This window comes from Ambystoma mexicanum, chromosome 3q, assembly GCF_040938575.1.
Source record: "Ambystoma mexicanum isolate Mex_15411 chromosome 3q, UKY_AmexF1_1, whole genome shotgun sequence".
Taxonomy (NCBI): Eukaryota; Metazoa; Chordata; class Amphibia; order Caudata; family Ambystomatidae; genus Ambystoma; species Ambystoma mexicanum.
In genome coordinates this window covers 5,523,861-5,537,431 of record NC_090926.1, presented here as the reverse complement: position 1 = coordinate 5,537,431, position 13,571 = coordinate 5,523,861, and the positions used below count along the sequence as shown (strand labels likewise).

The 13,571-nt window shown below is 49.9% G+C and overlaps 1 protein-coding gene across 8 annotated transcripts in view; it reads left to right on the top strand.

Moving 5' to 3' along the window:
- Nucleotides 1-13,571, top strand: part of TNRC6B (trinucleotide repeat containing adaptor 6B) — a 2,246,995-nt gene that overhangs the window by 504,695 nt on the left and 1,728,729 nt on the right. For 6 of the 8 annotated variants that reach the window (XM_069652930.1, XM_069652926.1, XM_069652923.1 and 3 more), the window contains exon 4: nt 10,121-10,188. The exons of the other annotated variants lie outside the window; for them this stretch is intronic. In XM_069652930.1, coding sequence (XP_069509031.1) covers nt 10,121-10,188 — 68 coding nt within the window. The remainder of the gene's footprint in view (nt 1-10,120; nt 10,189-13,571) is intronic. 8 annotated transcript variants of the gene reach the window in all.

Here is a 13,571-nt window from a genome sequence, read left to right as displayed (position 1 = left end):
CGGAGTGAACCTAATCCCTGGTGCCCCTACCTGGGGGATGACCTGGGGACTCCGGGCTGGCCATCGGCACCTGCGGATACTTGTCTCCTCTCCGCTTCCTGACCTCTGCGGCGGCAGCTCCCGCTGAGGGTCTACTGCTGCCTGCGAGCCGACCCAGCTTGGCCGACCGGGGCACCAACCTGATGCACACGATTCCTGGAGGCCCGGCTTGCTGCGGGAGCTGGTGGGCTGTGCTGCAAGGTGGTGGGGGGGGGGAGAGCCCGGCCGCCCACACAACTGCATTGCCTGCTCTTCACCCCGCACAAAAAGACCCACTCGGCATCCAGCGGGGCTGGGGGATCCAGGGCTGACCCGCTGGCCGTGACTCCCCGCGGCACCCACCACCCATGATTCGTGCCAGAAACCACACCTAGCAAACTGGGATGCCCCCACCCGCGGTGCCGGACCAAGTTTCCCCCTGACGCGGCATGCCGACACCATCTTCACAGCCACCCAGCACTGGGCTGTGCTGCAACACAAGCGCATCTCTGCCCCCGAAGTATAAATCCAGGACCGATTCTCTTCCCCCGGCCCCCTGCACAGCAAAGGAAGTCTGCGCAGAGCAGTGGACGTATCGGCGGACAGGGGCGGCCGCCCGGGGAGGATCTGACCCCCGCCAGCTGCACCCGGACACTGCAGCCTCACAAATCTCCTGACGGAGGGGAGTCTGGCCGGAGCCCGGCCTATTCCATCATCCTCCCCCTCCCCCTGAGTCACAGCTGCCGTCGGGTGCTCAGTGGCTGGAGTCGCCCGCGTCGGAGCGGACTGGGCCTGACTGCTGTACGTACCCCGGTGCTCTCCCCAACGAGCTTGACATCCAGGGGGGCGTCCATCTTCCGTGGTGGGCCGACCGAGGGCCCAATGGAGGTAGGCACCGCTCCCACAGCAAAGTGGTCCCCTTGGGGTGCTGCCCCCTCTCACGTTGCTCCTAATGGCTGTGCACCAAGGACACTTCCTTCCGGACAGCTTGCCTCTTCCTAAGCTCATGCCCCGGGGCCATTCAATAGCCTCCACGCCTCTCCTGCCATCCTGAACTGATACGCAAGCCCACTGCATCAGATCCGCCATCAGTGGGAGACGTGGAGTGTCTTCCTGATTTCTGCCTGTTCCGGGGCCACTGAGGGCCTCTGGACGCCTCCAACTTTTCAAACGGTCCCGCACTCGTGCTCCCAGCAGCGGTTGCCCCGTGCCTCACAGCTCCTGGACTGTCACCAGCTACACAGATATGGTTCTTTGCCGGGGGGTGGGGGGGTCGGCCCCGGGGCACCCCCTCGGGGTTCAACAGCTACCTGAAATTGCGCCAGTTTACAGTACCCTCCTCCGAGGCGGGCCGCCCACTTCACGTTTCTAACACAAGGTAAGGCAGCACCTGCTGCATCACGGTCAACGGGACAATACCCTAGGGGCCCAGGAGTTGCAAGGTCGCCTGCTGGTCTCACCCTCCCGAAGCCAAGTTTCTTGCTGCTGATCATCTTGCCTGGGCCCCGACCCCTCCTGAACGCTCTGCGGACTCCTGGGACTGGCTTGGGACCGGGTGCCTGAAGTAGACTCCGAGTAATCTCCTGACAGCAGAGGTTTAGCGCTCACCTCACATCACCTGAGCTATTGAGCCCCCCTCCCTTTTTGCGAGGAGCACAACCGAAGAATAAGCGCCTTAGGAGGAAGCGCTAGAACCTGCAAGTATCTGACTGGCACTGGTTGTATCCCCCCCCCTACCCTACTTGCACGGGCTGCACTGAAAGCCATGTCCAAATCCAATAAAACCACCAAGCAAACGGACATCTCAACTCCACTAAGCATGCCTGCTTGGGGGGAGGGGGGGGGACGAGAAGGGTGAGCGCAACAAAGGTGGGACGGAGGATGGCCCCCTTGATGACCAGGCAGCCAGGGCATCTCAGGCGTTACAAAAGCTGACTTGCATGACCTCCCATCAGCCCTCACCAGGGAATTGCAGAAGGGCACGGAAGAAGTAAAGAGTCAACTTGCTCGTCTGGACAAGAGAGTAGGGGAGATTGAATCAAGAACCGAGGAAATCGAAACCACGCTATGTGAACAGCATTTTGAGATCGGAGAGGGAGCTGACAGGATTAGGGCCCTGGAGTGCAGGTGTGAGGCACTCGAAGCCAAACAAGAAGATGCTGAAAACCGCTCGAGGCAGAACAATATCAGAATCCGGGGAATTCCATCTGCAATCCCGGAGAAAGAGCTCCCATCATACGTTTCCGAACTCCCCTGCCACATCATCACCCTTCCAGATAATTCTCCCCTGGAGCTGGATAGAGTGCACAGGGCAAGACCCAGGCAGAGGCCCAATGGTGCAGCTGACGTTCTGGTCAGGGTCCATTTCTACAAGCTCAAGGAGGAGATAATGCAAGAGGCCAGGGCCATGGGACACATCCACTTCCGGGATTCGGAGATAGCCCTCTTTCAAGACTTAGCAGCATCAACGCTGGCCTAACGAAGAGCTCTCAAACCCATGGCAGACTGGCTGCGCGAACGCAAGATACCCTACCACTGGAGCTTTCCCTCGGGCCTCGCCTTCACCTTGGAGGGAAAAACGCAGCAAATCCCTTCCCCGCGAGAAGCGGAACTGTTTATGAACCCGGTTACGGAGGAGGTGGTCCCGGGGTGCTCGGACCGCTCCCCCGAGGGGGCCAGTGGGGAGTCTCTCCGCTCCTGGTCCCGGGTATCGGGTCGACGTAGGATTCGCGGCCCTCCCACCAGGGGGATGAACACCAATAACCGTTGAGAGCCCTATCTGCCCAGATCCTGGTATCTCCTCCTCGGAGAATTGCTCTCACCGAACTCAGTGGCCCGGGCCTTCTTGGGTGACAGCCTCCGGTCGGTTGGCCACCCCCCCCCTGGGGGCCTTGACTCCAGTACTTCACAAATGAGCGGGCCTCTCAGGCCTCTGCTGAAAGGATCCCAATTCAACAATCTCGTTGGCCGGGGTATCCTGCTGTGCTTGCTCTCGAATTGCTATATTTTCACCATTACAGCATGAGACCCCTTGGTCTCCGACACAGCTGGTGGCCATGGCCCAGCCGACAGCCCCATTGGTAGAAGGCTGGTCTGGGTACCGACATTTGTTTCTTGTTTTAGGTTCTGTTCTAGTTCCTTTTGTTGGTTTATCCTGGTCAGAGGGAGAGGAGGAGCTGGAGCTGAGGAGTGGGCTGGAAGCGGGGGGAACCGGGTGTCAAGATAAAAGATGGACAGGGGGCTCATCTCTCTTTACGGAACCGCCACGACAATAGCGAGTTGGCCCACCGGAGTGGGGGGGGGGATTCTCAAGCTTTGCAATCAGAAATATGCAGGGTAAATCAGCCATCCAACCTACCCACAAATGTCTCTGCCGAATATGGAGCTCTCGATCTTGACCTGGAACGTCCAGGGTCTAAACGCCCCTTGGAAAAGGAAGTCCGTGGAGCACAGGCTCGCCCAACTGGCACCCGACATTATATGCTTGCAGGAGCCACATCTCGTCAGGATTGACGAGCGCCGCATAGCCTTTCAACGCTACACAAAAAGGTACTCAAGAAAAGAGGGGTCGCCATTCTGCTAAGCCGAGACCTACCCTTAACAAACATCACCATCAAGAGGGACCCGAGGGACGGTATCTCCTGCTGAAAGGCCTATTAGAGCTTCCCATCACCATAGCAGCCATATCCTGCCCAAATACAGCGCAGAGCCCATTTCTCCGCAACCTCCTTCCCATACTCGTCACCTTCACTGAAGGTTGTTTAATCATAGGGGGTGATTTCAACTTGACTCCAGACCCACACCTGGATAAAACGCTCCCTCCATCTAAGGAGGACTTCAGCAAGGCTCTCGCCATGGCAGAATTCCTGAGGGAAACCAACACTATAGATACATGCAGATGGGCCAACATGGGCGCAAGGGATTACACTTTCTTCTCTCACGCTCATCTGGGGCACTCAAGAATCGATCTTCTGCTACTCTCCAGCGCTCTCATCCCCTGCGTCGAAGCCATCCAAATTGGGCACAGAGCCCTCTCGGCTCATGCACCAGTCATAATGAAGCTGAGGGTAGAGAGCTTCCCCGAGCCGCCTCAGCGGCAATGGAAGCTACAAGACCAGATCCTAACAGACATTGCGATCAGAACGGAAATGGCAGAAGCCCTCAAGAACTACTTCAGGGAGAACACTACCAAAGACACATCAATTGCCACGATCTGGGACGCCATGAAGCCCATCATTAGGGGCACGGCAAACGACTGTTACAGCCCGGCTCAGACGACGGCGCAAGCTGCAACAAGACGCACTTGAGGCGGAAGTGACAGAAGCGGAACGCATCCTCAAACGAGGCCAAAATAGGAAATCGAGTCGAGTGCTCCAAAAGGTAAACAGATCCCTAGGAATGAACCTAGCAAACAAGGCGGCCAGAGCACGAACATATACCAAACAGTTCTACTATGTGCACAGCAACAAAGCAAATCGGCTCCTGGTCCACAAACTGAAAAAGCTGCAGTCGAGAAATACCATCCAATGTCTCCGGGACGCACAGGGGACTCCTCGCTACTCCATCACGGAGAAGATAGAAATCATGACAACACACCACAGGGGTATCATGTCGGGTGCCCCCATGGCCGCATCAGCACAAGTCAAATATCTAGCAGGAGGACAGCCGGACGACCCACATCCTCAACTCATGGCCCTAGAAGTCCCTATCTCGGCAGAAGAAGTGAGCGAGGTCATAGCAAAATTGAAAAACTCAACCCCAGGTCCGGATGGGCTTACAGCTCAATTCTATAAGAAGTTTTCATACAAACTCGCGCCCCATCTGGCAGCCCTCTTCAACTCGTTCCTATCATCAGGAACGACCACCCCCTCGATGGAAGAGTCACTAACTGTGCTGCTATTGAAACCTGGAAGGGGCCGGAGTCACTGTGCCTCCTACAGACCTATCACCCTCCTGAACTATGACGCGAACATCTTCACCAAAACCCTAGTGAACAGGCTGGCTCCCTTGCTTCCAGCCATTATCCATCCGGACCAGACCGGATTCATCCCCGGCCACAGCACCCTAATAACATAAGGAGAACCATAAATGTCATCGAATCAGCCAGCAGGAAGGGGCGGGAACTGATGGTACTATCCCTCGACGCTCATAAAGCGTTTGATATGCTCGATTGGGGTTACATCCAAAAAACACTACGGCATTTCGGCTTTGGTCCGAATTTCATAAAATGGACATTAGCGAACTATCAGTATCCCTCTACCTGACTACGGATCAATGGGGCCAGGTCCGAAACAATCAAAATCTCAAGAGGCACCAGACAAGGATGTCCCCTGTCCTCCCTGGTCTTCGCCCTCTCCATGGAGCCATTCGCGAACAGGGTACGTCAAAATGCAGATGTCCAAGGCCTGACAATCAAGGCCCAAACATATAAAGCCGCCCTGTATTCCGACAACGTCCTCCTTACGCTGACCAAACCAAGGGAATCCATGAAGGCCCTATGGAGAGAACTGTTCGAATTTGGGGAAGCATCGGGATTTAAGGTCAATCTATCCAAATCAACAGCGCTGAGCATTAACCTGCCTCTATCTCTAATTTCAGATTTGGAAAAAGAATACCTCATACCCTGGGCGAAAAAGCAGCTCCCATACTTAGGGGTCCAGCTGCCATTCGCACCCAGCAGACTCTACATAGCCAACTTTCCGGCGCTTCTTAAAGAATTCACGAGTGACTTGATAACGCTGGCAGAAACAGGAGATCTCCTGGTTCGGGAGAATCGCAGCCTTGAAGATGAACCTTATTCCTAGACTACTTTACCAGTGCTCAGCCTTACCAACCACCATCCCGAAGCAGGCGCTCCAGAACTTGCAAAATAACATTGAGGTACATTTGGGGAGGAAAACAGCCGCAAATCCCAAGGAAACTCATGCTACGAGGACGGGCGATGGGAGGACTGTGAGTGCCCGATGTTGCCAGATATATCATGGCTGATCAGCTGTCGTACGTGTATGCTTGGCTACCATCCACCCCAAAACCCCGCTGGCAGGAGTTGGAAGAGGCCTGGAGCCCAGTACCAATAAACTTTCTACCACACTTGAAACACCCCAGCGCATGGGGCCCCTGTCGGCAACCGAAAACACGGTTGCGAGCTGGAGGAAGGAAACTCTGTAGCACCCCATGGGTCCACTCACCCCGGTCTGGAGGAATCCGGAATTCACTCCGGGCTACAACCCCAAGAATTTCATGAGGTGGAAAAAAGGAGGGCTGGAGAGGGTGCAAGACTTTTATGAGGAGGGAAACCTCCTGGATTTCGAGGCCTGCAAGGCGAAATTCAACGTTCCGGAGAGCGAGAGATTCAGATATTCCTAGCTTCGTCATTGGCTCTCGAACAGGGACATGAAGCAACTCGGAAGCAGAGACCTTACAGCCCTGGAACACACCCTGACAGCACCCCCCCCCCCCCCAAAGGGCAGAATATCAACCCTTTACAGGATCCTTCATAGAACAGACCCGACCCGCAAAGAGCCGTACATGCTCAAATGGGAGAAAGACATTGGGAGACCCATTGAACTGGAGGAGTGGGACCACATCTGGACGAGGGCACACATCTCAAAATGTGTATCCAACAAGGAGGGGGCATTCAAGGTATGCTTCAGGTGGTATCGGACCCCAGAAAAGCTCAATAAATTCAATCCGACAATCCCATCGTTGTGCTGGAGAGGATGCCCAGACAAAGGCACACTCTACCATCTGTTCTGGACATGTCCCAAAGCCATCCAATTCTGGAAATCCGTGCTGGATCAAATCAACATGATCACATGCCTGGCAATCCCATGGGACCCGGGCATTGTCCTACTAAGAGCAAGCGCGAGGGCCAATTCCCTCTGTCAGGGCACATGCTCCCACCTGCTGACGGCCGCAAAAATCTCTGTGGCTAGGCTTTGGAAGAACCCAGAGGGCCCGGCAGTGCAAATGTGGTGGACGAAATGCTGGGACATAATTCCAGCGTACAAAATAACCACCCTCCGGTTTGGGAATAGAGATAAATTCTTCCAGATGTGGGACCCTTTCCTGGACTATTCTCAGAGATGCCCAGGCCTGGCCCGACAACCACCCTCTCTACGATGGATGGATAAAGTTGACTGAAAAATTAGGGTGGCAGGGCACAGCAGATGTACTGACTGGGGGAGCTGCTCCCCTGCCTGCAAGTCCAGAGATGAAACAGTGAGAGCCCAGGACGCTGTGGATCCCTTCCTCCGTCCCTCACCCTGTTCCCGAAGCATGAACAATCCCATTGACCACCTTCACCCAACTAAGAGCTACTATCTTTGCACCCCTCCCCTCCTGGCTTTCCCCACGAACATTTCTCTGACCTGTTGTTGTTCATGTTCTTTCTGTTTATTACATGCACTTATAAGTACTGTTACGCTGCTTGCAGCACTCTTAACGTATATGCCACATGCTATACAGTGTGTTCATAAAATCAATAAAAATATTTAAAAAAAAACATTAAGTAATGCTTAAAAACATAAGCAAACAGCATTGTTAAAAAACACAATCTCTGAACTCCCTCAGTATGCTACCGTTATTTCATGAATCGGGAGCAAACTCAATTTTTTTTTTTTTATATAGACTCAAACCCAGAATGCTCAGGGTTAATTAATCTCCCTGTGCACAAAACGGTAAATAAATTACCACTGTTGGGATGGGCCAATAAGTACCCAACTTTCTTCAAATAGAAACCAGGAAACACCCCTACTATACATTCCTACTAAAGCTCAAATATCAGTTTAAACAAATATATATAAACCCGCAAAAGTGCACCATAAAAAAGGGTTAGACATTTCTGTGAAAAAAGGCAATCTTATCTATACCTTTAAACGTCCTTTTTGAAAACTCTTTTTGCTGCTTTGCAAAAAAGTTCCAATTCTCGTGGTTTCCCACTGTCTTCTCACTACTTCAGTGAGTAAATACACATTTTCTAGTTCCACTTCAGAGACAAAGTTTTCTGCTAAATTCAATTCCTGTAGGCATTGAAAACAATAAGTACATTTTAGCTGAAACATAATGTTTCTTGTTTGCAAAAGCGGTGTTACGTCGTTATGCTTTAGTTCTTTAAAGTGCTAGTAGCTGTAAAGGTGTATCAGATTTTACATAAAAAAAGGCATTTTACCTTCACTAAGCATCTAGCAAACCAAGGCACACGTGCTTCCCCACTGCAAAACTCGTCCAACTGTTATTGACTAAAAGGGGAAGGGGTCGGGGGGAGAAAAGAAAAAGAGAATAGTCAATGGACTTTTCTTTTCACTTTACATAAAAATGTGTCTGGGAGAGGGTCCTAAACTAGCTTACCTTAGTGCTTGCTTCAAGGTCAAGAGCCTCGCCTGCTCGGAACAAAACGAGGAACAGCAACACGGAGGTTCAGCTGCCCTAAACTGAGCACTAGGTTTACTTCCTGATTACATATAAAGGATAGCTGCACTCAAGTCTACCAATTGCGCGGCAGCTCCTTCAAACATGAAGGAGATAGAAAGAGGACTAGGCGTTACCTCAGTGTAACACAAGTCCAGAATCTGGCCATAGAAACAAAAAACTGACTTTCTTCAGGATTTATTAGAGCAAAGTTTCTCTCTGATGTATAAAGATGGAATGCAACAAAAGTTAAAATGTTAATACAGCCCAAACGGATCAAAAAGGTTTTCTTCCTGCTTACCTGTAAAGGATAGCTGCACTTAAGTCTACGAATCGCGCGGCTACTGCTTCAAACATGAAGGAGATAGAAAGAGGACTAGGAGTTACCTCAGTGTAACACAAATCCGGAGTCTGGGCATAGAAAAAAAAACAGACTATTTCTTCAAAATGTATTTGAGCAAAGTCGCTCACTGGTTTATAAAGATGGACTCCAACAAAGGCTAAAAAAGTTAATACAGCCCAAACGAATCAAAAAGACACACCTAACTGCCTATTTTGTCCTTTGAGAATAACGTAACTACCAACAACGGTTCATAACATTTCTAGACACAAGGGTATGCTAACCATAGCAGATGTATTAACTCCTTTAGTACCCAACTCGACCTTGCAATATTGCATAGATCTAGGTTTTCAAAACAAATCCAATCTAATCTGAAAGTAAAAATCATACTTTATCTTGGGAGAATTAGTGAAGCAATGAACGTACTTCAAGAGAAATTCCAAGCCGTTAGTCATCAGTCAGAGGTTCATGGATGAGAGTGGTTGTAGGTCTATCAGTAGATCGGTAAATATGTTGGAGGACCCACTTGGGCAACCTGGTGTCAGAGTACAATGGTGGGGTGGGTATTGGTTGCGTTATCCAGGCTGAGAAGGAAAGTTGGCATGGCTGTGACTGAAACCTGACTGCAAGATATGATGTTCAATCCACTGATGGTGAACTGCCATATAATTCATGATGATCTTTACAACTTTCATAAGCAGTCTGCCATAATATGCTTGCAAAGATGAAATAAGGAATTAGGCTAGGAAGAGTTCTGGCCAGCCCCACGCTTCAGAGCTCTACAAAATTACACCAGCTTACCATCTAGAATTAAGTCTTCATCTCCCTGTAGCTAGTGGTTTAGGGAAGACATTTGACTGCTTTCCTCATTTCTAGGGTGTCCTACTAGTAAAAGCACATATTGCATAGTAGAATTCTTATGGTTCACAAATATCCAAAGCAACTTTCTTCCATAATGTCATTTTCAAATGAAGTCCTCATGGTCAATGTGTCTCATAGACGTGGAGCAATGTAGCCCTACTCCTCCTATGTGTACTCTGAAATATCGGTCTAGAATCGCCTCACTACCATTGCAACTAGTTACTTCCATAACCTCCTTTTGGATTGTTCCTAAAAGCAATGAGACAGTGAGAACTGTCTGTTGGCTTCTGAAATTATTTAGAAAGTTGCTCTGCTTTTGTACTGGTCAGATAGTGCCCATTCATTGCCATTTGTACTTGCAGCATAGGTGTCTTTGACAACTTGTTGTTGTGTGTTGTTGATGTTTTATTTGGTGGTTGTGGGAGGGGAAGGCTTTGAACAAATTGTTGCTCCATTAGCTAGCAGTTGATCTCCCACCGCTTGCCTTTGCAGGTGCGACTTGAGGAGTTTGTAGCGGAAGGGCCGGGCAAGACTCCACCTCCGGGGGAAACGAAGCAACAGTGAGTGTCATTGTTAGTGTGAAATAGAGGGGTATGGATAAGATCCCGTTTCACGGGGTAGGGCACTAACACTTAGAGTCAATGTTTAGCCTTTACTTGGTGAACATGGCAGAAAGTTCAATTCTGTAAAGTATGTCTCCTGTTACTTGGTAGTGGAGGTGTTCAGAGGTTCTTGGCATTGGGGAAGTGGGCCTTAGGGAGTCCATGTAAGTTTGTAGAGCGAGGCCTCAAGGAGACCCTGATGTTAAAAGGAAAGGTCAGTTACAAGTCTATATATGTTTGTAGCTACAGGCCATATCTAGAATGGGCATATGGGTTAAAGAACCAGATATTACTTTCTTGCTAGTTTGTAGAGGGGGGCAGCCTGCCATGTCAACTCTTTATATATCAACAGTGACTGCCATCTTATTTTGCAGTGGACCTCTTGGAAAAGCGGATCCTAACATTCTCCTGGTAGAAGTGGAACAGTTTTAAGTGTCACTGTGAAATAAAGAAGTGCCTGCTTTTCACAAATCAATTGATCAAGAGGCAGCCTATAGCTGGTTCAAATGAATCGTTTATGAGCAATAGCCTGCAGCACATCACAGTTGGTTAGCCTTATAGCTGTTTCAGTCAAACCCGTGTGGATGAGAAGTGTGTTGTGAAGGATCCAGTCTCATTTTGGCTATATACTTCCTGAGCATTGAATCTTTCATAGATTCACATTCTGTTGATTATTCCTGGTAGTCAGGCTGGGAATCCTTGGTAGGTATTTCGTAGAACAATGGATTGAACACATTTTAGTGATCAGTCATTATTGGTTCATCTGCCCTGCAGCCAATAGAGGCAGCGTTTACCTTGAAGCCTCACCTGAGGGCCATCTTCAAAATTTTTACTGTAGGTTCCGAGTTGGGTGTGATCTTTAGAGTTCCAACGTCTTTCGACAATTTCTCAAACATCTATTTACCTACAACAATGTGTTGCATCTCCTTTTTTTTGTATTTCTTTTTATTGCAGGTTTTGGTACAACAACAACATTAAAATATGTTGGAAGGAAAGGCAATAAACATTGAACATTTTTCTTCCAGTACCCGCTACCACTTTGTGTACCCCTTTCTTTCACCTTCCTACCCCCGCCTCTCGTTTCCCACCCCTCGCCCCCTGGGTAACGGTATCTTCTTGAGCTCATTCTCCTAATCTCCTACACCCTCCTCCTACAGCGACGACAAGCTGACACGACCGCTGCCTTTGATGCCAGTATCTAGATGATAACTCTGCATTCTGCTTTTTTTTACTCAGATGCTGTGAGATTTGCAGCACCTTTCCCCCACATGGAGCTCGCACTCCGTGGCCCTGAATCTTAAGATGGCATCTGCCTGATCACCGTTTCTGTTTATGCTGGTTGCCTAGCAACCTTTGTCAGAGAGGCTACTTAGCCAATCGTGTGTGACTGGAGGCGGAAGCCGGCCCCACATGACTAAGGTTCACCTGTCAAGCAACAAACCCAGTTCACCAACATAACTTTAGCCACTACCACCAACTCACTATGCCCAATAAACTGAACACCAATAGCATAGACACCACACCATGCTCCAATGGTGCATTCATCAGCTAGGTTCAGGTTTAGCACACATGCACTGCCCCAGACACCATCCCTTACCATGTGCCACCCCATTTCTGCCTACCATTCCAGCTTTCACAACCACACCACCCATGGCACAGCCCACCCCACCACGCCTCTCCTAGGTATAGCTCGCTGCTCCAGACTCTCCTCTAGAACATAGACTTCATTCGCACTCACAAGACCCTATACTAGGGACCATAAGAAAAATAAGACTCTCCTCCCGAACCGCCAAGAACTGTAATATCCCACACTCCATTAGGCACATAGCCCGATACCAAGTGGCCGACACCCACAAAACCACCAACCTCAGCATACCATGACACCACAAACCCAAGAACAAACATCAAAAAAAGCAATGTACCACCTCACCCCCGTCCCACCAGCTTTCATAACCCAAACACTCTGCTCCCCCCAGCAACGGAACCTTTAAATGGTGCCCTACTCAATGTAAGATCTTGAGGCGTACACACCATTGACGTCCACAACCTCATTCTTGAATACCAACTTGACTTTCTTGTAATAACTGAAATCTGGCTCCACCCAGCATCAGGCCCATTGCTCACACTAGCCATACCATCCGATTATACATTACTTAGAGCAGATCGCTACGAGGCCACCGGAGGAGGAGTTGCTATCCTCTACATAACTAGTCTCCAGTTCAGAGAATGTAAAACAGAAACCCTACTAGGCTATGAACTCCTAGCCCTGAAGCTAGCCATAGACCCCCAAACCACCATCAATTTTCTAATTGTCTACAGATCCCCCAGCTCTACCAACAATCCTGACATTAAACTACCCCAGCTCATTTCCCCACTCCTCAAACCCAACACCATATGTATCCTCCTAGGAGACATCAATCTGGGGTTCAATGACCAATCTGACCACAAAGCCACTACCTTCCACAATGCATTCCTAGAAATGCAATTCAAACAAATGGTTAACCCCCTAACTCTCTCAAAAGGACAAATCCTGGACTGGATCCTAACATTGAACACCACAGTCCGCCTAGAATGTCTTGGACTGATCACTTCCTCATCAGGTTCAACATTATTACAACTGGGGACGCCTCCCCAACCGCCACCCCTTCTATACCTATCCTTATGAGAAACTCAAGGAAACTCACCCCCGAAAACTTTGCTGAATAAGCTAATTAATACACAACCACCAGCTGATTCCAACCCTGACACCATCTCACTGCACTACCATACCTGTTTCAAATCAGCCATCAATGAAATAGCTCCTCTCAGATCTAAACTTCGAAGGGATTGTGTCCTCCGACGTATTCCTTATCTTTGATAGATCATCTCCCAGCTTGCTGGCTTTGGAATTTTTTTTTCAGTAGAGCGCGCTGCGCGTCGACGTCCCTCGAGCTGATGTCCCTCGACGGCCTTTGTATCGGCGCCAACGTCATCACGCGTATAAATACTCGCGCAGCATCCGTTGCTCAGTTCGTTTTTTCGCGCTTCGTGGGGCCTCGGAATATTGTTGCTCAGTTCTTCAGTCAAATATATCATTATTCCTCGTGAATACCGACTCGTACTCGATGGCTTCCTCACCCGAACCGACGACTCCACGGTCCGGCTTCAAACAATGCAGAGACTGTGAAAAGAAAATGTCATTGACGGATCCTCACAGGATCTGTTTATGGTGCCTGGGAATCGAGCACCATTGTTCGCAGTGTGAGGACTGCATGTCCATGACGGCGAAAGCCTTGAAGGAGCGCAAGGGGAAGCTCGAGAGAGGTAAGGCAGTTAAAACTTCTTCGAAAGTTTCCTCAGCG